Source organism: Zootermopsis nevadensis, unplaced genomic scaffold, assembly GCF_977971745.1.
Source record: "Zootermopsis nevadensis isolate Lab colony 2312 unplaced genomic scaffold, Znev_1.0 Znev_ptg000061l, whole genome shotgun sequence".
In the NCBI taxonomy this organism is placed as follows: Eukaryota; Metazoa; Arthropoda; class Insecta; order Blattodea; family Termopsidae; genus Zootermopsis; species Zootermopsis nevadensis.
The window spans coordinates 20,645,594-20,673,161 of NW_028259192.1; the positions used below are offsets into that span (position 1 = coordinate 20,645,594).

Consider the following 27,568-nt stretch of genomic DNA (forward strand, 5'->3'; position numbering starts at 1 on the left):
ATGAGGGTGTTTTAGATCGGGATAAATGTAATCCTTAATTCACATTAAACCCACAACACACAGAAGTTTGATAAATATTGACCATCGTTTCAGAATAGCATAATGCAATTTTCTTTACTCTCCTATATAATGTAAATCGAATATTTCGATAAAGAACATCATTTAATATTTTAAATATTTTAAATGTTTTAAATGTTCAAAATGTTAATTATTGTAATATTTTAATATTTAATAAGAATTATTGTGATTAGACGGACAAGATTTAATATAGACTTACAGAAGTTTGCCGACGTTTCGGAGGTGCTTGCTGCCCCATCATCAAGGCGAAAAACACTTCGTGTGTCCCGATTATCACGAGGGGAGGTTGGGAGAGCCTATTAAACGGGGGTGAACCAGATAATGATTTAATTTCATTATTTTCACTGCAGTAGCTACGTTCGTGTTGGTTTGCTTTATAAATTGCGAATACTGTAGTTACCCTTCGGCTCTAAAGGGTCAGTATTTCTCTTAGAAATGTTTTGTTAACCACTTCACCGAAATGTACGCGTATGGACTGCGATAGAAAGAAACAAGTGCATTTAACTTGGGGTCGTCTGCTGAAACCAAATGGGCGTGCGTTTTAGGGCGCATATAAAACGCTGTTTATGACAGGAATTTGGGGCTCCTCATACTCTGCTATGGCGCTCCGTTGTGCGTATTAAGGCGAGCCAGCGGGATGATGAGAGCGCCTTGAGAAAACCGAGTTCCAGTTGGTCCTCCTCACTACAGTACCAGTTGTGGTCTTATGGATTTTAGTGACGCGTGGCCTCGCAAGTGGCCATGAACGCTTCAGGATTTAACCCTGCAGATGGAGGCAGTACGGTATTACAGCTTACCTCTCTGTCTATGTGTCGAGAGTCTAAGAATAATCTTGCTGTTTTGAACTTATGAAATTATAGATTTTATTTTTCAGCAGATCAGATCTACTAATTGCCTATCTGATTGCAATTGAAGTTAAAATCTGCTCTTGATATAGTAATAGCCGTTGCCTTTCGTGCGATGCGGGGGGGGGGGGGGGATATTAAAATAATTTCTGACGGTGTCGACTCTGGTAGCAAGAAAAGCAAACGAGGTCATAGTAGCGCCTGTGGTGGGGTCTGGCGGAGTCTGGAGTCAGGCGGTCGATTTCGTGTTGCTGCATTTGGTAGAAATCTGTCTTCAGTCGCCGTGAAGATGTTATTCACATTTGACTTATACTTCATAAAAGACGTAATTTCAATGCGATCTGCAAAAATGTTACAGATATAAAGTGTATTACTCTTTAACACAAGAAAGGCTAATTACCGTCAAGTTCGACGGGCCCTACTGCCTGCATTATTAATATGCCTTCCTTGTAGGCTTATTTTCTATAGTGAAATCAGCTTATCTGGGTTTGCTTTATGTGGTAATGGAGGTTAAACAGTTCATTAGTAAATCAGGTCTATTTGGTTACATACAAATTTTGAAAGACAACGAAGAGAAATGACCACGGATTTGTGTGGCAACTTTTCATGGTGAAAAGAAATTGTCATTTTGAAGATAAGGAAGAGATACGAGTCTAAACTGTGACAAGGATTGATGGACACCGTTTGTTGTCAGTGCAGTTGAACAGACGGAGATGGAAAGATAAAATTGCCCTGAAGCTCAGACTGCGTAGTCTATTGTTTTCATAGTTCATCATTGCCTTTCGTATTGGCGAAACATCGATCACCATTCCCAAAGCCTATTGTACGTATTTCTGTATGTATAAGATAACAGTGCGTTAATACATATTTCTAAAATTGTAAACAGCCGTATTTGGTGGCTGATAACTGCCATGTCTACAAATTCCCCGGTCGCTCTGCCCCACTGGAAAGGACCCCCAGTTCCCATCTTGACGCAGAGGCTAGAGAGAGAGCTTCTTTGCCCTTGTCGGTGGTCGAACCCCTTTCGTCCAGTTCACGAAACACCTACTAAGATGCAGTATGTCTAGCGTCCCCTCCACACCCCCTATACGCCTTAAATGCTGTTCTTAGGCCCAGGAGTGTGTTGACGCAGACTGCAGAAGGCCTCGTCGTTGTCATTTGGTTGTGTAGTAGCGGGGGGCAAAATGGAATGCTGGCGATGTCGGATGTTGCTGCATTGTCCTTCGTCCACTTGGCCTACCTGTGACATCGATCTTGCCTTCCGATCGTCTTTTTCAAACATCATTAAGCATCGCCTTCCGAACGTCAAGCGTCTTTTATTTGTCTCAACGTGCCTTCCTCTGACATGGTAGTTCACCCACCCCTCCCTCCCGTCATAAGTGGATTTTTTTTCTTTGTATGGATTCTACATCATCATCATCATCATCAGTACTAATCGCATTAGACAATTCCGATTCAGAAGTTCGTCTGCCCTTTGGTGAAAATGATAGCACCAACTCGTCCGATATGCCACTGTTTCACTCATTTCATTCCTCGTTCGCTGTTTGCTTTGTGACGTGTGAAATGACAAATTGCGTTCCGGTTTGTCAGTGAACGTTTAGGTTAAGATAGTGAAAGTTATGGATAACTAATTCTGCATTAAAGTTGGTAAAAACGCTTAGGCTAACAGGCCTATTACGTTCTAGGCTGATGAAGTACCAATGACGGGGAAGATCAGAAGTACGTAATATTTTCGTCGGAAAATAAAAAGTTGACAGTGGAACCAAGGTTCCGGAGAATTTGACGTAAATACGTCTATACGGAAAGGAAGTTTATATATTGGCTTTATTCTAAATACTTCCTTTATACATGCTTTACAATTGAGTAAAGTTTGATTAAGACATTGGTTATTTAACTTGAATTAGTTACGCTTAAGATGGGTTTGTGGTAGATGAATGTAATGTAAAGTAATGTATTTATTATTTATTTAGTGTTCTGTCTGCCGACAGGTCCATATGAACAGGATCCTTCCATCCTTTTCTCGGACTGGGACCTGTTCATATACGTTCTTGGCAGATGATCCAGAAGTGGTTTGCCATTGCCTTCTTCTGTGTGTGAATGGAGTAATTGTTGGGATGCCACGGAGAAACCGGGGAAGCCCCCGGAGGAAAACTCCGTGTTGCCTAGACCACGGCCTTGCCCAACACAAGTTATAAATTTGGGCACCGCCGGAATGAATTCGTAGGTAACAATAATGCCGAGTAAATAATTGACGTTTCCAAGGTAACATAACAATGCAGTTACACGTTTTCGTTCCACTTTTTGCCGAATGACACTGACCCTAAAATATAGACGTATTTACGTCAAAAAAAAAAAATTGGAAGAGTCTTGGCGTGAAGGTATGACCTGGGTACGTTTGGCTCGAGAGAGGGTCCCATATGAATCTCATGGGCACAGAAATGAACCTCTGGGTTCTGTAAAAGACTAGGAATTTCTTGATTAAACGAAGGATTATTAGCTTCTCAAGGACTCTGCTCCATGAAAGTAGTTAATGTATCCAAGGCATACAAAGCGCTGAAGTGTTCACTTGGTTTAATACGATTTTATCTATGCGACCAACTTGTAATCGATATTTCATCATTTCGATTAGCCTGTTTACATTATTATAATTCTTGCCATGCCAGCCATTATCTGTGCTTAATTAATCTATTAGGTCATAATACTTGTAACGCTTTAAATTTATATTTTGGAGGTGCCTGGTTCAAATCTCGGCACGGTTACAGTCTTTCACGACGTAATTATTCAAGACTCTTTTTCACTCTCCATCTGAACTGTGTTGCAATACATGCAGACATGCAAGGACCACATCGTTCCAAAATCCTTACATTCTTGCCATTCATGATTATCTACGTCTCCCATGAATATCTTCATTCCTTCATCCTGGGAACAGTTGCTTTGAAATTTCTGGATTAAGAATTTGATTTTGACACCACAGTCCCTTAACCCCCCACCCACCAAGGTAACGCAACGCACCCGCGCTCTATCGCACAATGTATGAATGTCGATACAACTGTTCAGGGAATGGCCTACCATCTGGCGGACAAGTAACACACTGCTTGTAGCAAGAAATTTTGATGTGACTCATCCTTTATTGGGCCCACCTATTTTCTTAAGATCATTATTTTATTTCAATCTATCTGTTAAGGAAATTGCTAGGACATTTGTTTAATACAATTTATACATATAAAATCTTAGATTACAATCATTGATGAGAATGTTAGTTGCTCATAAGTAACTAATTTCATCTGTTTTAGCTATGCAATATATTACAACGAAAATTAAAACTCTTTTGATTAAGTTATATTAATATCTGTTTGTCTTTCTACAGTCTGATGTTAAGAAATGTTATGCAATAAACGGCATTTTAATGGTACAACCTTCACATCGTTCTAGATTCCATGTATTCAGTTCAGAGAACAGAGAAAAGCATTCAACTGTCAGATCTTCTTCACAGAAATACGAGCTCCGGTGTCAATTGTTACTACCACTACTGCTGTTCTTACTCCTGTTTAATTTAGAGGTTAGTAATTGTTTTATCTGAAATATATTTATTCAAACCGAATTAACTATGATGTACATGTTTTCATATTAACACATTAAAGATGTCGTTATAGGAGGATATTATATCTACATTTTCCAATGTAAATTTTCGAATATTTATGTCTCTATTCTGAAATATGTTGCGAAGCATCGGAATCAATTTTATTCTTTTTTTATTTGCTTTGTACTTTGTGCGGAAATAACTGTTTGGACTCTCGGCCTGTGTGTCCCGAATTTCTGGTTTAAAACTAATTGTTAGGTATTTCGTTACAATGCTGTGTTCAAAGTACATAATGTGAAGTTATTAAGAAACGTTTCTAGCTTATCCTCTGTCCACCACGCGTACAATTTTTCTAATATGAAAAATTCCAATCGTTGGACTGGGCCAGTTTTTAAAAGATTCTCTTATTCCAAGACATTAAATTGGAATGACTGTCATTCATTTTATTTAAAATAACCTCATCGTCATATTCTAAAGCACAACTATTAACACTTAGAATACCCAATAAATTTATAGGTTAGTTACTGCCTGACAAAACAGGCTCAAGTTTTAGGAGTGCAGAAATGCTCCTACTAGCTTCGCCACGGAGAAATTTACTAAAATTTATCAACACATTCCATTATTGATTAAAACTGTTAAGTTATATGTAACAAATTTATCGTTACCTGGAATCTGTACTAGTGATAAATGCGTACAAATGGATGCCTAAATAATGCCATTGTTATGCATAGTTCATGCTGTCTGAATGATAGTTGTTCAAGCGGTGAACGTGTCGATGTTGGACTTCTGGGCTCCAACGCGGAGTCGACTACGAGATAGATGTAAACGTTTCGGAGGAAAATGTACCCTCCATCTTCAGGACCAGAACACCAACATCGACAGTAACGATAATGAGTTATTTTTGTCAGGGATCGACAGAAGGACAGAGTCTTCTCTAAAACATTCCACATGTTCCTTGAAAACAATTTGATGACGTACGTTTTCGCTGTTTAAGGGTCAGATTTTAAAATGGAAGCTTCGCCGATCTTATCTAGCGGTAGAGGTCAGTGTCTAGCGTCTTTGTCGTCCTCGTGCACTGATGACGGAGTCCTCTCACTTGCTGCAAGTGATGGAGATAATTATCGGCAAGGAGATGGTGATGCGAGCGAGGAACAGGGGTGTCACAGATATGAGTCACCGATACATGTTAGTGGAAAAATAAAACACGAAACTGCTGAACGAAAGCAGTGCGAGCAGCACATGCAAAAGATATTGCAAGAATGCGAACCACAGCCAGGAAACGAACGAAACAGATGGAGCACGGCTACGTCACCAGGGGACTCAGCTTACGTCACCGTCGTTGATGAGACGGTAGCAGCTTTGACGTCACAGCCTGAGGCTAGCACAGGGGGCAAAGATCATTCTCGTACAGAAATAACATTTTCAGATCAGTGGAATGAGGCCTCATATGATTTATCTCTTTCTGACGATACTTCTCCGTCTCATGACGTCAGCAGAGGAATTTCCGGTTGTCTTCGATCAGGGCTGACTGGAATTAATACAAGGGCTGAAAATGTGACAGATGCGTGTATAGAATCAAAGCAGATTAACGTGGTGAAGAATTACAACATTCCAGTAATTGATACATCATCTGAGACTGTATCAGGAAAGTCTGATCTGCCTAACGAGGGTGAAATGCTTGTAGTGACTGGAAAAGTTCAAACAGGAGTGATTTCGCACCAGGGGGTTAAGAAAAAATACCTTGACTCCACATTAGTGAATGATGAAGTGACTGAAACTAACAAGATAAAACTTGAAGAAGACGAAAAAAGACAAGAGGTACTAAAGCCAGAATGTCCAGTATGGCAGATATTAAAACATTTTGAATGTCCTTTCAAATGGGTACCAGATGTGTTCATCAACAGAAGTCCTAACAGTGTAATTCAAGAAAATATCATCACTCATCTGGCAGGTGAGTGTATGGATATACTCGTAATAGCTACAATTTTATTAACTTTTCAATTTGTAAGATAACCAAATGCAATATTGGAGTCTGTAATGAGTATATAAAGTGTTAATAGTTACAGAATTTTAATGATTATATAATTCAGTTGAAAATATGTATGAAATATAATTTCCTTTATTAAACTCGATCATATTATGTTATCATAACTCTTGAAGCCAAAGCTGATCCAATTAACATTTAAGAATTCAGTCTGTACTTCAAAGAAAACACAATCAGCTGGTTACCACTGTTTAAAGAAATAATAGGTGTTTATTCTGAGAATTATATGGAACATTTAAGTACAAAATTAAGTTATTGGTTATTGAAACAGATGGAGGCTTTAAAAGGTTAAGGTCATAATTTGAAACATGTGCTTTATTTTAAAAGTTTAATTTTAAATTATAATACCATTTTTATTATATTTTTTCATGACAGAAAAAGAGAAAGAATTCTCTCAGACCAAGTGCAGTGTTTTCCGAGAAGTTGTCATATACCTCGTGTTGGTTTACGAAAAGACTTTGGACGATCGCTTCGTGGAAGCCATTCTGGATTTACAACATTGCTACAAGCTGCTGGGTAATTCTCAAACTATAATGTCGTGTTCCGAATCCAGTAAAGAAAATCTTGATGTCAACTTGGTTAAAGGAAAATACCATTTAAATGAAATTAAACACAAAAGGACAAATCCGTTTGATGAGGATGACAAAATGTCAAATATATTAACACTTCAAAAACCTACTTCAAGGGGACAGCGTAGATCTCTTAATGTTGAATTATACTGTTCAAAATCAGAAACATCTGCTCAGCGAGCCGCTCAAAAAATTGTTCCAGATAGTTGCGTCTCAGATTCCGGAAGAAATGACGTCAGTATGGGATCATCTGATGTAGATGCTAAATGTGTCAGTCATGATAGTCTTAAGAATCAGGTCATGGATTCCAAATCATTTACTGTAAATGGTAAAGAAAATATGTGTAATCCAGAATTGATTAATGATGTACTTATTTGCAATGAAAGCGAGGAGGAAAAAGAAGAAAGATTGGACAGTCTGAAGCTTCAGGTAGATGTAGTTCGAGAGATTGGATACGATGACAGTGGAATAGAAGCATCTAAGAAAGAGAAGCCTACAGGAAATGAGAGCAAGATAGGGAGACAAGAACAGAGGCAGGCAGCGTTGGAGTATGTGATAAATGCGACACTAGCTCATGTGGCTTACTTTTCAGAGAGTAGCCAAGAAGCCTACGACCTTGCAAAACATATTGAACACAAGTGAGTATGCATGTTTATTATTTATAATCTTAGAGACTAATTTGTAAAATAATCAATCTGTTCTTAAGTAAAAAAAGAAAGAATCGTCATTGAAGATTTCTGTCTTCTGGGTTGTTGCGCTGTGTAGTCTGGTCGATGTTTACCAACGTTTCAGAGGTCATACTGCCTCCGTCATCAGGGCGATGAATGTGCACCGCTGAGAAAACCTCAAATCTTACAAATTGTCATTGAATTATTACTGTAAAACTGTGCTACAGTAGCGTACACATATTAAAGGTAACATGCCAGATGGGTATATCAACAAAATAACTGATTTACAGAAAAACAAATTCTTGTGCTCATTTGGTTTGACAAATGTGCAGTATTAGTTTTCATACACTGTATGTATGTCTGTGTAAAGCATCAGGATTATGCCCTTCTCGCATGACATACATCCCGCTACTTAACATTGTTATACCAAGTATCTCCGATTGTGCAAAATGTTTATTTGTCCTGGCACGATGCCCTCATTATTTTCCAAATGCATTCTCTTTTGTTTTACAAACCTTCATTACACCTGATATTCATTAACTACTGATGCAAATCTTGAAGCAGGACAATTAGTATTTATTTCTTCTTAATGTCATTAATTTAATAGTGTCACCTGTTTAATTACTGTGTAGAATGCCTTTCTGAATTAGCAATGTTCTTATCTGTCAGTTGCTATGCTTATCCCAGTTCGTAAGGTGTGATATCTTAATCTTGAATCAATATTTTATGTTGCCTTTACCCATATTTTAATTTAATAATAAAATATATGAATAGTCACTATCACCTTCTTGGTCCCAGATTTATGTTTGTACAAATATTAATTCTAATTATTTTATTAAAACCTGGATTCAGTTCTTTCTCAGGATCTTACTTTAGCGCCAGCATTCTATCAGACATATGTGGTACATTTATTCAGGTATGAACAGCTTGGAGATGCTGGCAAGGCGACGGTTGCTGCCGTCAGAGGGGCCATGCTCTTTGAGTATGGCTACACAGGAAACAAGTTGGGCCTTCAGTTTCTGCAGAAGGCCCTTGAATTAGACCCTGAGTACTGGGAGTGGAACCTATACTGTGGGAAGGTGATGGGAAGAATTCGTCAGGTTGAGAAGTACAAAGGAGGACCACCGGAACGAGAAGAGGTTTGGTGCATCTTAGGCTTTCACGCACAAAATAAAAATGCAGCGGAGGACTCCTTGAAAAATCAGTACCCATTTTCTTTATACTCTTCTGAATTCTTTTAATTGAACTTACCAAAGAATTATTTATTCCGATGCACTATGCAGAAAAACCGTAGGACGCAGTAACGCTTTCTCCTGGTATCTGCTGAAAGGAACGAGTAAGTTGTAGTAGGCGCATTATATTTATCTTTGGTGCCACATTTCACACGCTGTTAATAATCTACCAATTCTCATTGTACTGGTACATGAAAGGTAGATTAAACAGTGTTTTAGTCATTTTTGCCACCAGAATGTTTTAAAGACCTCAACATCTTCCAGGTGAGTCTTCTGGAAAAAGCAGCTCAACTTAATAGAGAGGATGCATCTGTTTTGGTGCACTTGGCCAACGTGTATCGTGGACTGTCCTACTTCAGATATGCAGAGAAGATGGAAACTGAAGCAAAAGGGGATTCAGTCGTAGGGACTCGACATTATATTCGTAATGCGGGGACTGCCAACTGGAGAGGAAAGTAAGTTTAATTCAGTGGGGCTCAGAATTGTCCTGCACACCTCAAGAGGGGATTGAAATAAAGATGTAACTCAAGACAGGTGTGTGGACACTTTAGTATTTCTATGAGAGGTGTATTCTGTCTTTAATTAGCTTTAAAGTCAACTCAACTTTACTCATTATATGTAGTGCCAACACATTTATAAAAAGAATTGGGCATTCTATGGTACATATTTCAAAAGTACAGGACCTTAATGGTTAAATTTAGTTTCTTCTCAAGTTTGTATTATCCATTGTAAGTAGCTGGTATCTGTAAATGAGAATTACTGCAAAAGCTTTATTATATGAGGCTTAAATCTTTACTTTAGATGTTTATCCCCCACTTAATGGTACCTGCACCTTGTCGTGGTGGTGGGGCTGAGTACCTCAGTGACCCCAAGAGCTACTGGTAGGGCCTCCCTAGCCAGGTTGGTCGAGGGGGAGAGGTCAGACTAAGACAGGTACCCTGGTCCTCCAGGTTGGGGGTTGGTCGCAAGGCTAACAACCTTGCACCGTAAAAAGGAACCTCGATCGATGCCTCGGACAGACGGACATAACAGAGGACCGAATGGAAGAGGAGAGGAGGCAATAGAAGAAGAAGAGATGTTTATGATGTGATTAAATTAAGCAATTTCATCAATAATGCACAGTTTAGCGTGCTACCATGTGGCACACAAGGCCTTCGAAGGATACAGTTATTGTTTCTTACCAAGGTACATTATTCTGGTAAAGGTTAACAATATCTTTCCACCTTTATCTGTAGTTGGTTACGACAAGGGCATTCTCAGCAGCAAGAAGAGAATATGAACTGTTTACAGAGATGGCTTAATCCTCAGCAAATACCCATGCCACGCCCAGTTACCCCCTTGAAGGCAGAACAACGGGACTATCTGCAGTTAGCGAAACAACTGTTCCTGGAAGCATTAAGGATTGAGCCACACTGTCCTTATAACAATGCAAGGTGTGCCAAAGGATTGTGGTCCATGCCTGTTCCGTACAAAGACAAGGAATGTGCGAAACAAGCCATCTTACATGCTCTCACTATGGCACCCGATGATTCCTTGGTAAGAAAAGTAATTATTAAACAGATATTTCATATTGTCTTATTTCAGCAGTTGTATGGGTCCTTGCTGCAACAAGTCCTTTATATTCTCTCAGTTGTCGGATGTTCAGATATTTACCATTTTTCTTTCTTATAATAGTAATGTAAAGCTCGGAAAGTGTATTGTATGGATGTTAACAGCGTGTAAATGAAACGTAATATTGTGAAAATTGGAAAAGGACAAGTAATATGCCACTTAATGTAGTTTTGGGATAAAGTATGTTTTAAAAATAAAAAAAAATAGTAGTCCTGTTTTGAAAATTTTCATATGTTTACAATTGTTGGTAGGAAAATGTGATAATTATAACAACAAATTTTTGGAAGGAATTTTAAAATGTTTTTGGTAATTGTTGATGATTTTATAACAGAAGTTTCAATAAATTGTTGTGTAATGGAATACAATGGCAATACTAATTTGATTGTTATTCTTTCTAATTCTACTTCAGTTTTTTTTTTACATTTAAGTATTTATTCTGACAGTTCCAATCCTTATGTAATCTGCACCATTTAATTTGTTCCAATTTCTATACCATCTTTGAAACCTTTCAGAATGATCTATGGTAAGAAAATGCTTCTTCGGAACCTTTCGTGACTGTTGAATTCCTCTGGTTACAGGTAAACCATTATGCAGGATTATTTTACGAGTACTGTCATGACTACGAAAAAGCATTGGTTTGCTACGGAAGAGCAACGTGCGACTCCAATCTTAACTATCCAGCTGAAATGAATTACATTAACCTCAAAATGAGGATGAGTCCTCAAGGAAACTACAGCCCTCTGTTTCGTCTTGATAAACTCGTCTTCAAGTATTCAAGTGCCAACTACGTAGTGCAAATTCTTTGTCACCGAGGATTTTACTTGTATATGTAAGTTAATTATTATTAGTATAATTTTAAAGTACTTGAAAATATTTGGGGTTTATCCACTGTTATTTATTGACAGGTAATATAACGGAAGTACGGATGGTATATTTTAATTGAAAGTTGAACCACCTTTCTGAATAGGAAATGCATCGGCCATAATTTTGCCTTTTGGATCTTAACGATAGATTTCATTCACACCCCCTGACTAAGTAACAGGCTTTCTTGAAGTCTGTAAATAGTGTGTGTGCCTTCGTATTGTACGCCCACTTTTTCTGCAGTATCAGATTAATGCAAAATATCCGGTAATTAAGTGATCAGCATCTGATGATAAAAAAAATAAAAAATATTTGTAATGGACCCCGCGCCGTAGCCGCGCGGTGTGAGGCATCATGCTTTGGACTGGTGATACGGAACGCTCGCTGGTTCGAGTCTTGGGGAAAGAATTTTCTCGTGAGCTTTCGAAAAGGGTATGGGACCGGTGCCAACCCAGCATCGTGAGGAAACTGGGGAGCTACAATGGATAGCGTAATCCGGTCATGAAAACTAGCGATGGCTGGGGGTTCGTTGTGCTGACCACATGTCACCCTATATCTGGTTGGATGATCGTTCACCTCTTCTGATACCGTATTTGTAACAGATAAATACTATGCGTCTATTCACCAGCCAAATGTTGAAATAATATAACATCGATAACTGTTATTGAGTAAAAAGTCACAAATATAAGATTTAACATTCTCACTGAGGTGAGTCTTCTGGGTTACTGACATTTCACAGTTGCTTGCTGCCTCCCTTATCAAGGCAGTGAGTGCTCGTTGCCCTGATGGTAGAGGCAGCAGCACCTCTGAAATGTCGGTAATCATCCACCAGACTGCATGGTGCAACAACCCAGAATATAGCCATCTTGAATTATAAAGATGATCTATATTAAAAAGTTTTTGATGCAATAAATTATTTTTACACATTGTGAAAAATTTATTATTAACAAAAGAGCTTCGTTGTTCTTTCGAAATATGAAAATCTCTTATCAACATCATCAAACATTATATTTTATTTTCTTAGGATGGAGAAGCAGTACTTTCAAGCAATTCGAAGCCTTGCCAAAGCCATAAGAACTGACCCCTGTAATCAGATGTTGAAGGTATGTGGCATATATTTCTTTAATGGTTGTATATCTGAACATGAAAATGTTTTCCAGTTGTTGTCTTTTGTGTTTCAATACTGTGTAGTCTCGTAGGTGACTACCAATTTTTGGAGGACTGTATCACCTTCATCTTCAGGATTAAACTGTACAACACTGCGCGGTTTAACCACCACAAGAACCTGAAAGCTCAACACGAAATTTTTGATTATGTGTGAGAGCTAACAGTACATTAAAAGTACAGTGTTATGATTTAACTGTTTCGTAATTTTCACCCTGAGTAATATGGTAGGCGAGTTTCCTTTGTAATTTATGGTCAGTAACATTTGATTCATCATTAGCAATTTAAATGAAAGCCATTTTGTTTTTCTTTATCCTTCACATTCAACGTTACGTTGAAATTCCAATGGCCACCCCACGTTTATAACACAGATCAGACTTTTAACTAAAGAGTATCTTTTTTTAAATTTTTTTTTATGCTGTTGACATATTATTTTTAGTTATCCAGTAATGTTCACATAGACACATACACTCTGAATTCTTCTTCTTCTTTTATGGCTCTCCGGTCCGTTTTCGGTCCATGGCCTCCTCAACTCTCCTCTTCCATTCGGTCCTCTGTTAGGTCCGTCTGTCCGAGGCTTTGATTGAGGTTTCGAAACATCTTCCTTTTTACGGTGCAAGGTTGTTGGCCTTGCAACCAACCCCCAACCTGGAGGACCAGGGTACCTGTCTTAGTCTGACCTCTCCCCCTCGACCAATCTTGCTAGGGAGGCCCTACCAGTAGCTCTTGGGGTCACTGAAGTACTAAAGCCCCACCACCACGACAAGGTGAAGGTACCATTAAATGGGACATACACTCTGAATTACTCTATTTTAACTATTAAAATATTCTTGTTTGTGTTGCATGCATGCCTGATACCATTATTTAGTTATTATTTTTAAGTACGTGAATGTCTTTTGTGCCTGAAGATGTTCTACCCATGGAAATTCTTTGGACGAGATATATCGTACAATATATACGATCTGCTTGAAAAAATGGCTGCCGAGTACAAGGAATTGTCAGGTGGAACAGCGGAAGAAGACTTCATAGCAAAAACACTTGAGACCGTTAGGTTTCTTAAGGAAAAGAAATGTTGAAGAAATTATTAACATTGTTAATATTCCATATTCCTGTTTTGAATACAGTGGTCGGTAATTGTTTGTTACATTATGTGATACCATAATTTATAAAACTTTAATTTCCTTTAAACTATTTCTCCTATTTAAATGAGACAAATTATAATTGATAAGGATAAACCCATACTTGGTACAGTGTCAAAATAATTTGCTTGTGTTATTCCTACATTTAATTTTAATATCTTTGTTTGTTTTACATGTGTTTTTGTTCTGATATTATATTTGTTTCTATATTAAAAGATAGGAAATCAAAAATTTTGCCTCCCAAATTCCTAGATTTGGTTCATTTAAATATTTTCATTTGTTCTAAGAAAACTAAACATGATTAAGCTTTTAGGATTCAAAATATGACACTAATTACTTCATATTCGTTGTACTGTTCAAATTGAGAATTGTTTACTTCAGGAAGCTGACCAGTATACAGCCATGCCTGTCAATGTATGGTTTAAAGTTTAAAGTTTCAATGGCTTCCATTATACATAATTTTGCCATCCATGATATCTTGTTTTATGTGGCCATGGATGAGTGAATGTTCTGTTATTTTAATTTATTGTTTCCAGAAAACAGCATATAAATGTTGAAACTAAATAATGTATAATAAAAACATCATCATTACTTACCTTTGCTTAATTAAAAATAAATATGATTTTATATGCTTCAGTGTCAAATATGATCTTTATTGACTTTGTGCATTACCATAGCCATACTTATAATATCTTTTGAAGTCCAAAATTACTCATTTGTGCCAAGGAATATAAAAATTGGACTTCAGCAGCTTTGCTTTATGAATTGTATCCAAGAGAGTGAAGAAATTTTTATCTGGCAATAAAATAATTTGTTTGGAGTGGCCAGGAAATTCTCCAGATCATAGCCCAATAAAAATTCCTGGACGGTTTGCAAGGATATGTTGAGTAAATTATGTGACAAATGGGGGAAAAAAATGTGCAATAGAATAGAATTTATTTACAAATCTGAAATGTCACTCCCTTGAAAACTCTAAATCTCACGCCAAAGTTAATGTATAATTTTTAAAATTTGAAACTCCTCGTTTGTTCTGAAGTCTGAATTGGTATCAAAGGGCGAATAATTTAAATGTTTGTAGAAAGACATAGGAGAAAGGTTTTGTTTGAGTTTGACTTTTGTCCACATATATATATTTATTGAGACGTTTGTTGACAGTTGTGGAGGCATGTTTGTGTTTACTTGTTGGAAGAAATTACACATCAGTCTACGGACTTTGTCGTAGTTTCACTGTGAAACATGACATTTATTTGTGACAAGTGACGTGTAAATGAATGTGTACGTTTGAAAGACGGGTTTAAAATATCCGCCACGTCGTGTCGTGTTTTTAATTCCAGTGCGGTGTTTATAGCGTGTCCTTAGTCTACAATCGGGTGCAGTCGGCTGTGTTCGTGAGGACTCGAACTTGTTTTGAAGCCTTTCTTCGTCCTTCGAGGCGCACGCAGACTGTGTTGCAGTAGGTTTACTTACATCAATTCGTCAATTCGTAACGTAAACCTGAACGTTTCGTGAGAGCATTGCGACGGACAGCGTCATGCCTATTAGGAAAAGATGCAGATTTTTGTTGCAAAATATCGTCCAGAAGGTAGCACGCGAAAATAAGAGGCTCATTTCAATTTCACCTACAAATATTCACGATAATCAGTTAAGACTGATAGCGCAAAGTGGCAGATTGTCGCCACAGAGGGACAGCCAGAAAGAAAATTATTTGTCTTCCTCACATTTTATTAACAACGGTGTTTTACGCAGGAATTTTTGTACTGGTTCTTCTTCAAGAATGAGATTTGTACAGTTCTCTGGAACGAATGGTGGTCCACAAAGGCTTGGCGTCCAGTTGACTCAAGACGGTGATATAATAGACATAAGTGGTGTTGATTCGTCCATTCCCAATGGCTTGGTTCAGTTTTTACGGGCTGGACCCAAAATGCTGGAGAAGTCGAAGAGGTAAGACCAACAAGATTATTTGTTTATAAATGACTTGCAGAAGAGCTTCCACCAAGAACAAAGCAAGTATTATATTAAGCATGTTATTTTTGCATTAGTGGTTGGTATAATTGAATGTGCGTGTTTACTTGATGTATAGGATGACGAGGAGTAAGTGAGACAAGAACAAGATTCCGTATGTCTTATAGTTTGCTGTGAACCTTCCAGATGCAGTTGGTAAACATAGGATTAGAATTTATTTGCATACCATAGATCATTCATAGTACAAGCCAATGATGTGGAACGGTCTGAATATGTGCACTTGGTACAATAAAATACTGAAACAAAATTATGTTTACACATTTTAATACACTGCTTGGAAACTGTAAAGCTTGTTTTTGTTTGTGTTTGTATTAGCAACAAGTATTGTATTTGTGCTATGACGTGTTCTACATCCTAGGCTTGGATCTATGGAATGTCAATAAATTCTATTCTGTTCTGTTGTAGGGCCTAGTTTAAGATGACATTAATAGGAGTGATGATCACTAATCAGTTTCATAAAATATGCTGCAGGATTCATGAAGATTTGCCCATGACTAAAAAAAAACTCTCTTGTAATAGTGCCAGGTCACATTCTGAATTTTTTTGTGATATCCACCAAAGTTGTAAAATATTATATGGTTGGAATTTTATATCGATAAAGGCCAATTATGAACTGTTTTTATTCTCCATATGCTTTTAATGTTTATGGTGAACAAAAATGAATATGCAGGTTGCATTTGATGTCCTGGAAAGTCATTAAATGTACATGTGACAGAAGTTTGTCTCTGCATGAATTAGAATTATACTATTGTCATTCCCTTAAAGCAATAGAAAGTCTATGTAAAGGTTGGCAGCTGTTTCTGCCATATGCTTGCTGTACATAATGGGATAACCTTGGTTTCAAAGGAGGCAATGTTGGAGAATTTTCACGGTATGTGATCAGGCTGATGTTGTTTTCATTGCTTGTATTTTGAAGGTTACCGAGCAGATATCAGTACAATGCAGAATGAAGGATTTAAAATGGCAGGATGCTACAGATTATGAGCGACGTATAATAGTTTTAAAAATAAGAGAGATAATCATGCAGTATCATTATAAAAACTTATTTTGTGGTTATATAACTGTACACTTTTTATGAACTTATCAAATAGGAGTATTTTACCAGTGTAGAAATAACCAGAATTTCAGGGGATTAATTATAAATTGTCGAACTGACAATAGTGAAACTGACTGGGCAAATCCAGTTAATTTAAAACTACACATAAACTCAAATTTAATAAGAACAGGTTACTTAAGAAAACAGTGTCAATTCCCAGTTGATCTTGTGATTAGAAAGTTTGAGAAAATAAATTCTTGGAACTAGTTAAATGGTTTTTGTTAGAGATTTTACAGTTTTAATTAAATGTTTTTTCCAGGGTAGTTGCAGAAGCAAAGTCTCTGATTCCTCTGTCTGATGTTCGCCTGCTGCCACCCGTGTCATCTCCAGACAAAATCGCTTGTGTTGGACTGAACTATCAAGGTCACTGTGAGGAACAGAAACGACCTTTCCCAAAGGAACCAGTCTTCTTCTCAAAGTGGAGCAGCTGTATTGTTGGACCCAATGCTGAAATCAAATACCCATCAATCACAAATGTAAATACAGTAATCAGAAATATATTTTTATAGCCCCTACTTCTTAGTGTAGCATCATTATGGATAGTCATATTTAGTGGAAACATAGATCCTGCAAAAATAAATGCGACATAATGTAATTTCTGTGTGTCGTGGATACTGGTTACATCTTTATCTAGTTTCCGAAGTGGTTTTTTCTACCCCCTAGTCTATAGTTACATAGGTGCCACATTTTATTTCTGAATTAGCCCTTTTAAAATTTATATTATATGCCACTGGTAAACTATAGATCCATCTCCTGCAGAATAAAAGTGCAGTACTACATATATCATATATTATGTTAGTGGACACAGCTGTTTCTGTGAAACAGTGAAGTAAACACAAGTGTGTCCATGCACATTGGTACAAAGTAAACTGTGTATGTGTGCTTGCTTATTGAGGAATATCTTTGTCATTTACACTGTACAAGGTAGTTTGAACATCCCTTGAAAGGTATATCATTATCATCATCAGTATTTGTTGTGAAAACAGCCATGTTTTTTAACCATTTTTTTAGACTCCTGTGTGATGGAAATCATTTGTTCAGTAACCAGATCTTCAAATATAGAACATACAGAAGAAAACAGATTTCAGGGTTAAATAAAATCAGAATTTCAGGAATGAATTTTTAATACATGCAGTTAGATGTAGCATGATGAATTGCATGAAATTAATTTTCTTGGGTTGGGAATTATTAGTTTTTTTTTTACACGGTTGCTTGAGGCTGTAAGCATAAAATTTGCAGGTACAATCTTTCAATGGGGCTACATAGCTTCAAAAATATTGTAATTAGCTTCGGTGCTTGATGTATGGGGTTCAATTCCCAGCAAGGGCAGACTCTTTTCTTTATCATCACATCCAGACCAGCTGTGGGGCCCACTCCATCTCGCATCCAGGGGTACAGGGACTGTGGTATGAAGCTCACCACTTGGCTTTGTCTAATGTTGAGGTTAAGGATGCCCCCACTCCCTCATACATGTTCATGGTATTGTGCATAATTAAGCAGCAGGGACAGTTTTACATTAGTCTTTAAATATGCTGTTTTAACACTTCAAAATAGAACATCTAGTTGCTCTGAAATAGATAAGTATTATTTATTGTTTGCAAGGACTTCAGTTTCTGAGGCTTAGTGTCAAGCAAACTCATAAATAACAGACTTTGCTTATCTGTTTAACTGATAAGCTGTTATGAAAACAAACATGTTAGACCAAAATTGACAGCACAGATCTGTTTTCTTACAGTTATCAATATTTTATGAACTACTAATTGATGAAAAGTGAGTTATTGTTGCATGCTTCTGTATCAACTGCAGACATTGTTTAGTAGAAAATGAGGTGGGAATATAGGTAAGAGCAATGAATTATGAAAAATATTGGTGAAAATGTTCAGAGATGCATCTCTGGCATTCACATGAATAGAAGGAGGAAAACTAGAAAGATCTCTGTCAGAGCAACAGATGATGTTGAAGAAGTTCAGTTCTTCCATCTCCTGAATAAAAGTCATATTTATTACCCTTGGTTTAAAAAGTTAAATACTGTCGTACCATCTTACACGACAGGCCTAATACAAAAGCATTTTAATATTGTATAATCTGAGCCCCTTTAAATAAACTATAAATAAATAAAAATACAAATGCAGTTTTTTCAAGTTGTATAGGTAAAGCCACAAATAAACAGCTTATCTAACCGATAAGATACAGTTATGAGGAAGTGTAGAAATATCACTTTCATTTTAACTTAATATCCTAACCTAAATAAATGTTGCATTAAAGGTGTTGATGGTGTTATTTTGGGTTCAACAGGGGCCACCACTGTAAAATCTTTGGATATCACATTCAGCGTGTTTACTTTTGAGAGATAAACAGTACTTCAAGATCAGGAAGTTGAACAAAGAATTGAGTGGCATGTAAGATAAGATACTGATATGGGGAATTTGTTGAGGTTTTTGGTGATAGTCTACAGGAGCTGTTGCATATCCTAAGATTTGGGGGGGGAGGGGGGCTGTTTTGAAAATTTTAGAGCTACATTGTTTAATGTAAATTCAAACATAAATTGAACTATTAATTTTCTCATGAAACCACCTTTCAGTAACTGAATTTTATCAGGAAAATATATTTGTTTCCATGTTATCTCAGTTCTGGAGGACGGTTAGGAGCTAAAGCCAGAAATCCTCTGTCTAACACACCCTTTATTGAGGCACTGTAACAAAAGTCCCTACCCTGAGCCAAAGAATCCAATCTACAACCTCACACTCTATTTATTTAAGACCAATTTTAATATTATCCTCCCATCTATGCCCAGGTTTTCCATGCAGTCTTTTCCCTTCAGATTTGTTGACCATCTCTGTATGTGATACAGCTGTATGAAGACAAATTAAGTTAAATATTATGAAGTGCGTAACTGACTTGCAGGAACAAGTATTTTTGAATAGTTGGTAGCTGGTGAAGAGACTTTTGCTGCTTTTATGAGATGCGAGTGTTCATAAAATCATAACATTAATATAAATATCAAAAATAATAACAGTACCAACAATAATAAGTGTTGATGATAACAACAACAGTAACAAGATAAGTTGGCTCCAGTGGTAGGTCATGTGAACACCGTAATGAAATATGATGCAGTGTATTTATTCTTGACCAACTGAGAAACTATCAGTTTATCAAAAACGATTCTGCACCGTGGAATTATTTAATGATGATGACAAAAAACTAATAGTTATGTTTTTCTGCCTTCTGCAATGTAATAAATGATGAAACCTTGTTAGGTAATGAATTGTTTGTATGGAAGTAAGTCAAGGTCACAGCTTGACAGTTCAGTGTTGACATTCAGTCAGATTTCTATGTATCTAACTTGACCTAAATGAGGTTATGCAGTGTGATACATGGGCCATTACATTACTAAAACATCCTTGAACAACTTGCTTTATCATTCTGAACTTGTAACATGACAGGAAGACACGAGGAGTCAGAAGGCATATAAAAATAGAAAATACATGGTAAACATTATTCAGGCATTCTGTATTGATATTGTCTACAATAGATTATTGATTAGCTGCTTCTTTTCCAGGAGGTCATAAGGAACAAGATTAATATTTTCAATGGCATTGAAACTGTTCAAAATACATAAATTGTATCAGTTATTCAAATTGTTTACAAGCAAAGGATATAAAAAGTAACTTTCATACTAATCTTTAATTGAATATGTGGGAAGTAATAAAATAGCAAAATTGGAGATTAATATGATGACACTTTTCTTACAAGGAGAGGAAGAGAAAATTATTTTAAAAATGTATTTTTGTGTTTGTACTGTTTATCTCTTTTTTATATGGGTAGATCTGTGACTGTGCAAATAGATGTAAAAATTACTTGAATTTCATCACTTTATTTCCAAGAACTATTAGTCAAAATATGAAATAAATCTATTGTGAGAAAATTATAATTACAAGAATGAGAATAAACTGACATATGTGGAAAGAATCAGTGAGCAGGCTAGTTAAACAACTACAGTCAAAAAGACACTGAAGAAGTTGAAATTTAAAAAGAGAAACTATCTACTCTGACTGGAACAGGTTTGTAGGTCCAAGGACTAATGATGTGTTGAATGAAAGTAAGTTAGAAAATAGGTTTGGCATTTTGTCAAAAATCTCTGTCTGCGGTATTTTCAGAAAGTACTCCTACTCTCCCAATATAAAACAGCAGAATATATTGACTGACACCTTTTAGCTGCACACTGAGTGATCTGGCACAGTAGTGACATCTGACTTGCATTTGGGAGGTATCCGGTTCATATCCTGACCCAGGAGTTGCATGTTGTTCATGGTTTTCTCAGTTCCTCCAAGAAAATCCCAGAATAACACCTTATATTACATTCTTCTGTCTTTTTGCCATGTTATTAACTGGTACATTATTCACATTTTCCATTTATAATTTTTAACTTCACTTAAAAACACTGGCATTATGTTATTCATATCTTGGTATTTCTGAATAAATTCTTGGAATTTCCAAGCTGTTAGGCTTTGTTGAGACTTAAGAGTGGTTGGTACTTCAAGTTCAGTGATATCACGAGATATGTTACTACATCAAGTGTTCGTGTGATTATATAAATAAAGATGAAACGCAGATCATTCTCTGAGAAAGACCTTGAGGGTATAATAGATAAAATAAATGCAAGGAAAAACTTGAAAGAGTGAATATGATTGTGATTAAAACAAGTTGATATGTTGTAACAAAACAACCAGCTTTTGAATCCTTTTAGATAAGTTGCCATTGGTCATCAGAAGTTTTTGAGTGGTGATCAAATATTTCAGTTTCATGTGCATAATTTGTATGGATTAACAAAAAGATTTATAAAAAATACACCGATGAAATAAGCATTTGGTAATTAAGGAATAATATTTTATGCCACAGGTATAGATAGTTTCTTTTTCTTTTAAAGGAAATTGCATTATTGTTATGCAGATGGCTGTCTTGTGGTTTGTACCACCATGCAGTCTACTGCATTATTGTTAATTCATTTTCCAAACCATTCTAGATGTGCTGAATCCTATTGTCTATTGTATGTGTGGATGAACTGCAGCTATTGCCCACACACAGCAAACATGACTGGTTAATCTCTGAAGGAATAGTTTGTGTCAACAACTCAGAAAAACAGTGCATTTTTAGTTTCTTACTTTCTCTGTTCTGGCTGTTCCCTAAGTTGGCGCTTCATCTGGCATCATTTCTGTTTTGTGCATTTTGATGAACAGGAAATACCCCCCCCCCCCCTCAATTATCTCTCTTTGATTCCTTAACCAGCTCTTCACTTTTTTTTTTGACATACTGCAGTACGTAGCTGAACCATCTTATTCTTGGTCATTCTATGGGCCTGGAAGTACTGATGTTCAGATGTAACCAAAACCATTGCTTTTTTTATGCGTAGTGGTAGGATTTACGTCATTAGAACATCAAGGAAAAGAAAATAGTCCTAATTTTGTTTTGATGTCACAGGCTACTTCTCCCTCTCATTCTCTCCTAGTTTAAATATAACTCACTGTCAAAACAGCTTACATTAACCTTGCTCAGACCTCAACTGCTTATTTGCAGTTCTGTATAGTCTGCTTCAACACGTGTACTGCATTTTACAAAATCATTGTGTCCACATTTGGTAGATAAATTCACATAATGCCATCTCATGTGTTGAAGAATGTTACTGAATTTGTTGAACTGCACATTGTGTAGTTTTTGTGTCAGTTATGATTTCGGAGGCCAATGTCTGAGGAAAGAAAAATTACTACTGATGATAAAGGTTGTTTTTCTTTCTTTCTTCCTTCCTTGTTTGTTTTGCTTTGGTAGTGGTGCAGCAGGAAGTTACTATCCAATTCTCATTTAGTTCTGTTGTGTGCAGTGGAAATTAGGATGTAAACAGCATCTCAGCCAAGAATTGGCACATCTTCCAGGATCTATATTATGTTTCAACAAACAAGTTATTCCTCATGCTGTCAGAGGTAGTGAGATAGGGTGTTCAGTAATTGCTGGGCCATTTCATGACTGGAAGTTCTGGAAAGAACTATACAATTTATGCTAATAAATAAATATACATTGTAGTGATTTGTGGCCATAATTTTCACAAGTATACTTTCCAGTGGCTAGCCCTTATTTTTATTTTTTCAGTGAAAATTAAACAATAACCAAAATAGCTGTCGGTATAGTGACTAGGCCATGGGATTGATGACCTTGTTCCTGGCAGGGCAGGATTTTTCTCTGCACAACAATATTCTGAGTAGCCCTTGTGTCCACCAAGCTTTCTATCCAGTGGCTACAGGGTTCTTTTCTCTGGGGTAAAGTGGCCAGGACATGAAACTAGCTTCATCTAGTGCTGAGGTTAAGAATATTTGGTGCAATACCTTCAATCCCATATGACTGAATGTCATGGTGTTAGTTAAGCAACATGGATACATTACCAGTAAGATTTAATTACTGTTTAGATAAATTAAGTAAAAGTCTATGACTAATCGCCTTGCCATGAAAGTGTATAAGGGGAACGAAGGTACAGCTCCGCACACATACAGTGCCCCACTCCTTTGCACCAGATGGAGACATGGTGTCAGCTTCATGGTCCAGTTGCTTAATAACTCTAGAAGAATGAAATTCAAACCTCGCAAAGAGATGCGGCTTGAAGTTGTGACATGCGGTAATGAGTGTCATGTATAAACTGTGTGTGTGTGTGTGTAAGATATTTTGGTGTATGTGAAACTTATGTGAAAATTGTAAGATTTGAGGTTCTCACAGCGATGAGTATGAAGATATCTGTCTTCTGGGTTGTTGCGCTGTGTAGTCTGGTTGATGTTAACCAACGTTTCTGAAGTCATACTGCCTCCATCATCAGGCAGTATGACCTCTGAAACGTTGGTGGACATCGAACAGACTACACAGCGCAACAACCCAGAAGACAGAAATCTTCCTTATGTGAAAATTATCTTCTTCTGCAGGAGCTTGACTGGGAAGTTGAATTGGCAGTTGTTATTGGAAAACGTGCACGTGACGTTCGTCCGACAGATGCAATGGATCACGTATTTGGGTTCACTGTAGCACAGGATATAACAGCCCGGGACTGGCAGAAAGGTCGAAATGGAGGACAGTGGCTCCTTGGGAAGAGCATGGATGGTTCCTGCCCTCTTGGTCCATCCTTAGTGCTGAAGGAGGTTGTGGCTGACCCCAATGCTTTGCCTATACGCTGTAAAGTGAATGGGGTAGTGAAACAGGAAAGCAATACCAATGAACTGATCCACAAGATTGACTACATTGTCTCTTACTTATCACAGTAAGTTTAGATTAGTAGCAAGTAGCTGGACTAGGGTAGCTCAGTTGGTAAAATGACTGGCTGCATATTCAGAGCCCCATGGGTCCTGACATCTATTGTATTTTCTGTTCTTGCAAAAGTTCTTGTAGGATTTAATTTTATTTATTGTATGTAACACATCCTGATTCACACAAAGTTGAACTTTTGCCCCCAGTTTCTTTTATATTACATTCCTTTACTCGGTTGATGCTGAAAGAAACATCTGCATGAGCTTTTTTGTCTGTTACTTTCAATCTAAGAAGATACCAGTTCCCCTATCCCACACTCCGACAGCTTACACATTAATTGTCTTGTACACTTTTTGCCATTTACAGACCCTGTTAGAAAGTTGGGCCATTCAGGAGAGGTTGAGCATTGTGGAATGGCATATGGCCTCTTGGTTGTTATATAGGAATAGTGTCCCACTTAACTCGGAGTCCACCTACTAGCATGCAATGTCTGTGTTCTGCATTTTAAACTAATTTCGTGGTATTTCACTCACCGTCATGCCATCATGCTGTTGTGGCAGGTTCCACATTAGGTGGGACATTACATAATTATGTTACAGTAATATTAACTAGCAGTTACGCATTTATTGGCTTTATAATTCTCACATGTTATTTTGGTTATTATAGTAATTGGTTATTTACTTCTACCATAATACATTTATTTATTCTAGCCTGTAGTACAATATTACATTTTATTATTTTCTGTTTTAAGTTGCAGCACACTACTGCCAGGAGATGTGATATTAACTGGAACACCAGCAGGTGTGGGAGTGTTCCGAAATCCCCAGGAATTCCTCAAGGTATTCAAAATAAATTTTTTCATATTCAGAAGTGAAATATTAACATTATATTAATGTTAGAATACTTACAGCCACGCAACTTTGTAGTTCTACGGCTTATTTCGAAAGCAGCGAGGGATAAAAGTAAAATAATTATTGGAGTACTTTTGTAAACTGCAACTAATATGAATATGACTTCGTCTTCTTCTGTTTAAAATGTAAGTTAATTGTCAACTGAGGGAGATCAGTAATCATGTATGTTTACCACTTTTACCTTTATCAGCCCATTGTACCCAGGCAGGGAATTTGAACTGTGATTAAGGCATTTTGTGCCATGTTGTAGCACACTGAATTACATTTATATATTAGTGAAGTGCCTCAGTTTAAATGGGCCATAAAAATATATAGATGGAATTAAGCTTTGTGTGATATGGTTTTATAATCAGTAACCTCATAATTGTTCACAATTGAAATAATCAGTTTCACATGATTTGAAGAACAGGCAGCTAAGTATTATTTTCAACTACTGATAATCATGGTACAGGGCAAAGATTTAAACTGTAGGTCTGCACTGTCAGCCATGATAGTCATCGCTGTACCATTTATGGTATCAGACTCCATCTGACAGGATATCCAACTCAAGAAACAGGTTATGACGAAATGACTTCTTTGTTGAGATTTTAGGTTCTTGTGGTGGTAGGTATGAAAACAGTTGTTTTCTACGTTGCTTTCCTGTCTCCTTCTTTAGAACAGCATATTTATACAGAAAATGTGTTTGTTTTCTGTTTCAGCCAGGAGATGTTATTGAGAGTGAAATAGAAGGCATTGGTAAACTCAAGACCACCATCATATGAGAAGTTCATATTTAATAATCAACAAAATTATCAGTGCTTGGATTCTGAATGTCAGGATGATAACAAAGAATGTTAGTAGCTGCAGCTTGTCTGCCATGATAATCATAATAGTATTTATTATATCTTGCCATATGTTGATACATGTATTATTACAACTCAGCCATTTTTTAAATTTTATCCAGGGATTTATTTTTACTTAAGATAATGAAAATTCCACAGTTAGATGGATTCACATGGCTTGGCTTTTGTTGTAGAGTGGGCAATTTTTAAGGTGGAAAAGCATGTTACATACAGTAGTAAATTGCAGGTAATGTCTACAGAAGATTGGAAGTTGAGAGACTTTAATTTTTAAAACTCTAGAATGGAAGCTTGTGGATGTACTTCAAATATTTTAAACTTGCTGCAAAAAGTGTGATGGGCAGCTGTGAGATTTTATGTGTAGTCTGTGTTGGAAGACGGAAGCACAATACAAATATTTTCTGTTTTAAAATATGTTAGAGACACATGACATTTTGAGGGCTTTATATTGGTGTTGATACTGACAATTAGTTACGCCAATACTTGCTCAAACAGCCTTTTACAAATAGACCTAGATCAGTTTATATTACACTGTACTTGTATGTCGTTATTTTGTGCAGAACAGTGGCTTGGTTGCAGATACATTATATTACTAGTCTTGCTTTTTAAGTAGCAGAACATCATTCATATGCATTTTTAATAATTTATATTGGAATAAATCATATTAGCACATAACAGGAATTGCCTTATATATTATATAAACTAGTATTTGAAACTAATAATACTTATTTTTAACTGAAAGAAATGGTGTATGGTATGGATTTATATTTCCAAGTATATGACAGAAGGTACTTGACTATTCTCATTAATAAAATTTGAAGTATATTTGTTAGTCAGTAGATGCTTATCTTCTTAGATTACGATTTTCTGCAGTCACGTTGAATACTGCCAGTTGTCTAAAAATATGTTTGACGTACATGACAAATTGGGAGATGGCTGTTCTCCTCTCTTCAGGCAACTGGGTATCATTATATTTGAACAATTTTTTATTACTTTTATTTTTGAGATTAGTCGCAATAATGAAAGTTGGTGCAATCTTTTGTAAGGTAATCCTGATTTGAAGCTTATGGCTTTTGGGGCTCTCAGGTATAATTTTGCATTTTATAAACTATCTAGCCATACTATGTTCTTATTCACTGTTCACAGTGGAAAAATTCAGCGTACCTTGAAATTTGCCTTTGTCACCCTGATTCCTCACCATGCCATATATTTACAGCATAAAATACTACTGTTGTAAGTTGGGAGGTTCCAATTCCAATCACTTTTAAAAAATAACTTCTCTTAAATTATATTCCTTGCAAAAATGCATGTAATGGGTGCATAATGGGGACATTGCCTATCCTAGCTGCATGTTTCATCTCCAAAACTATTGCTTAAATGGCTGAGTGAATACAGAATTTATAAGACCTTTTTAAGATTGAATGAATATTTAATGAAATACAAGAATAACTAATTTATAATTCTAGGTAATGTGCATAGCTTTGCAGCAATACAACAAAGAATCTAAACTCCATGCAGCAATATCCTGTTTGAGATGCTAATAGTTACTCATCTAGTCGAGAAATTGCCCACCTTTTATTGAACCTGAAGTTCATTATTGTGTAGACAAGAGACCAACACCAGTTCCTATT

The 27,568-nt window shown here is 36.6% G+C and overlaps 2 protein-coding genes across 2 annotated transcripts; both read left to right on the forward strand.

Annotated features, from left to right (window-relative positions):
- Positions 1-4,276: 4,276 nt before the first annotated feature.
- Positions 4,277-14,427, forward strand: LOC110835305 (uncharacterized). The gene is made up of 9 exons (XM_022075394.2): positions 4,277-4,482; positions 5,498-6,454; positions 6,923-7,754; positions 8,701-8,923; positions 9,281-9,471; positions 10,252-10,552; positions 11,206-11,456; positions 12,513-12,591; positions 13,561-14,427. The coding sequence occupies exons 2-9, from the start codon at positions 5,512-5,514 to the stop codon at positions 13,726-13,728; spliced, it is 2,988 nt and encodes a 995-aa protein (XP_021931086.2). The 5' UTR covers positions 4,277-4,482; positions 5,498-5,511; the 3' UTR covers positions 13,729-14,427.
- Positions 14,428-15,199: 772 nt separating this feature from the next.
- Positions 15,200-27,058, forward strand: LOC110835307 (oxaloacetate tautomerase FAHD2A, mitochondrial). Its single transcript, XM_022075397.2, has 5 exons — positions 15,200-15,732; positions 17,169-17,385; positions 23,869-24,200; positions 24,939-25,026; positions 25,797-27,058. Exons 1-5 carry the CDS (start codon positions 15,323-15,325, stop codon positions 25,857-25,859), a joined length of 1,110 nt encoding a protein of 369 aa, XP_021931089.1. The 5' UTR covers positions 15,200-15,322; the 3' UTR covers positions 25,860-27,058.
- Positions 27,059-27,568: the final 510 nt, after the last annotated feature.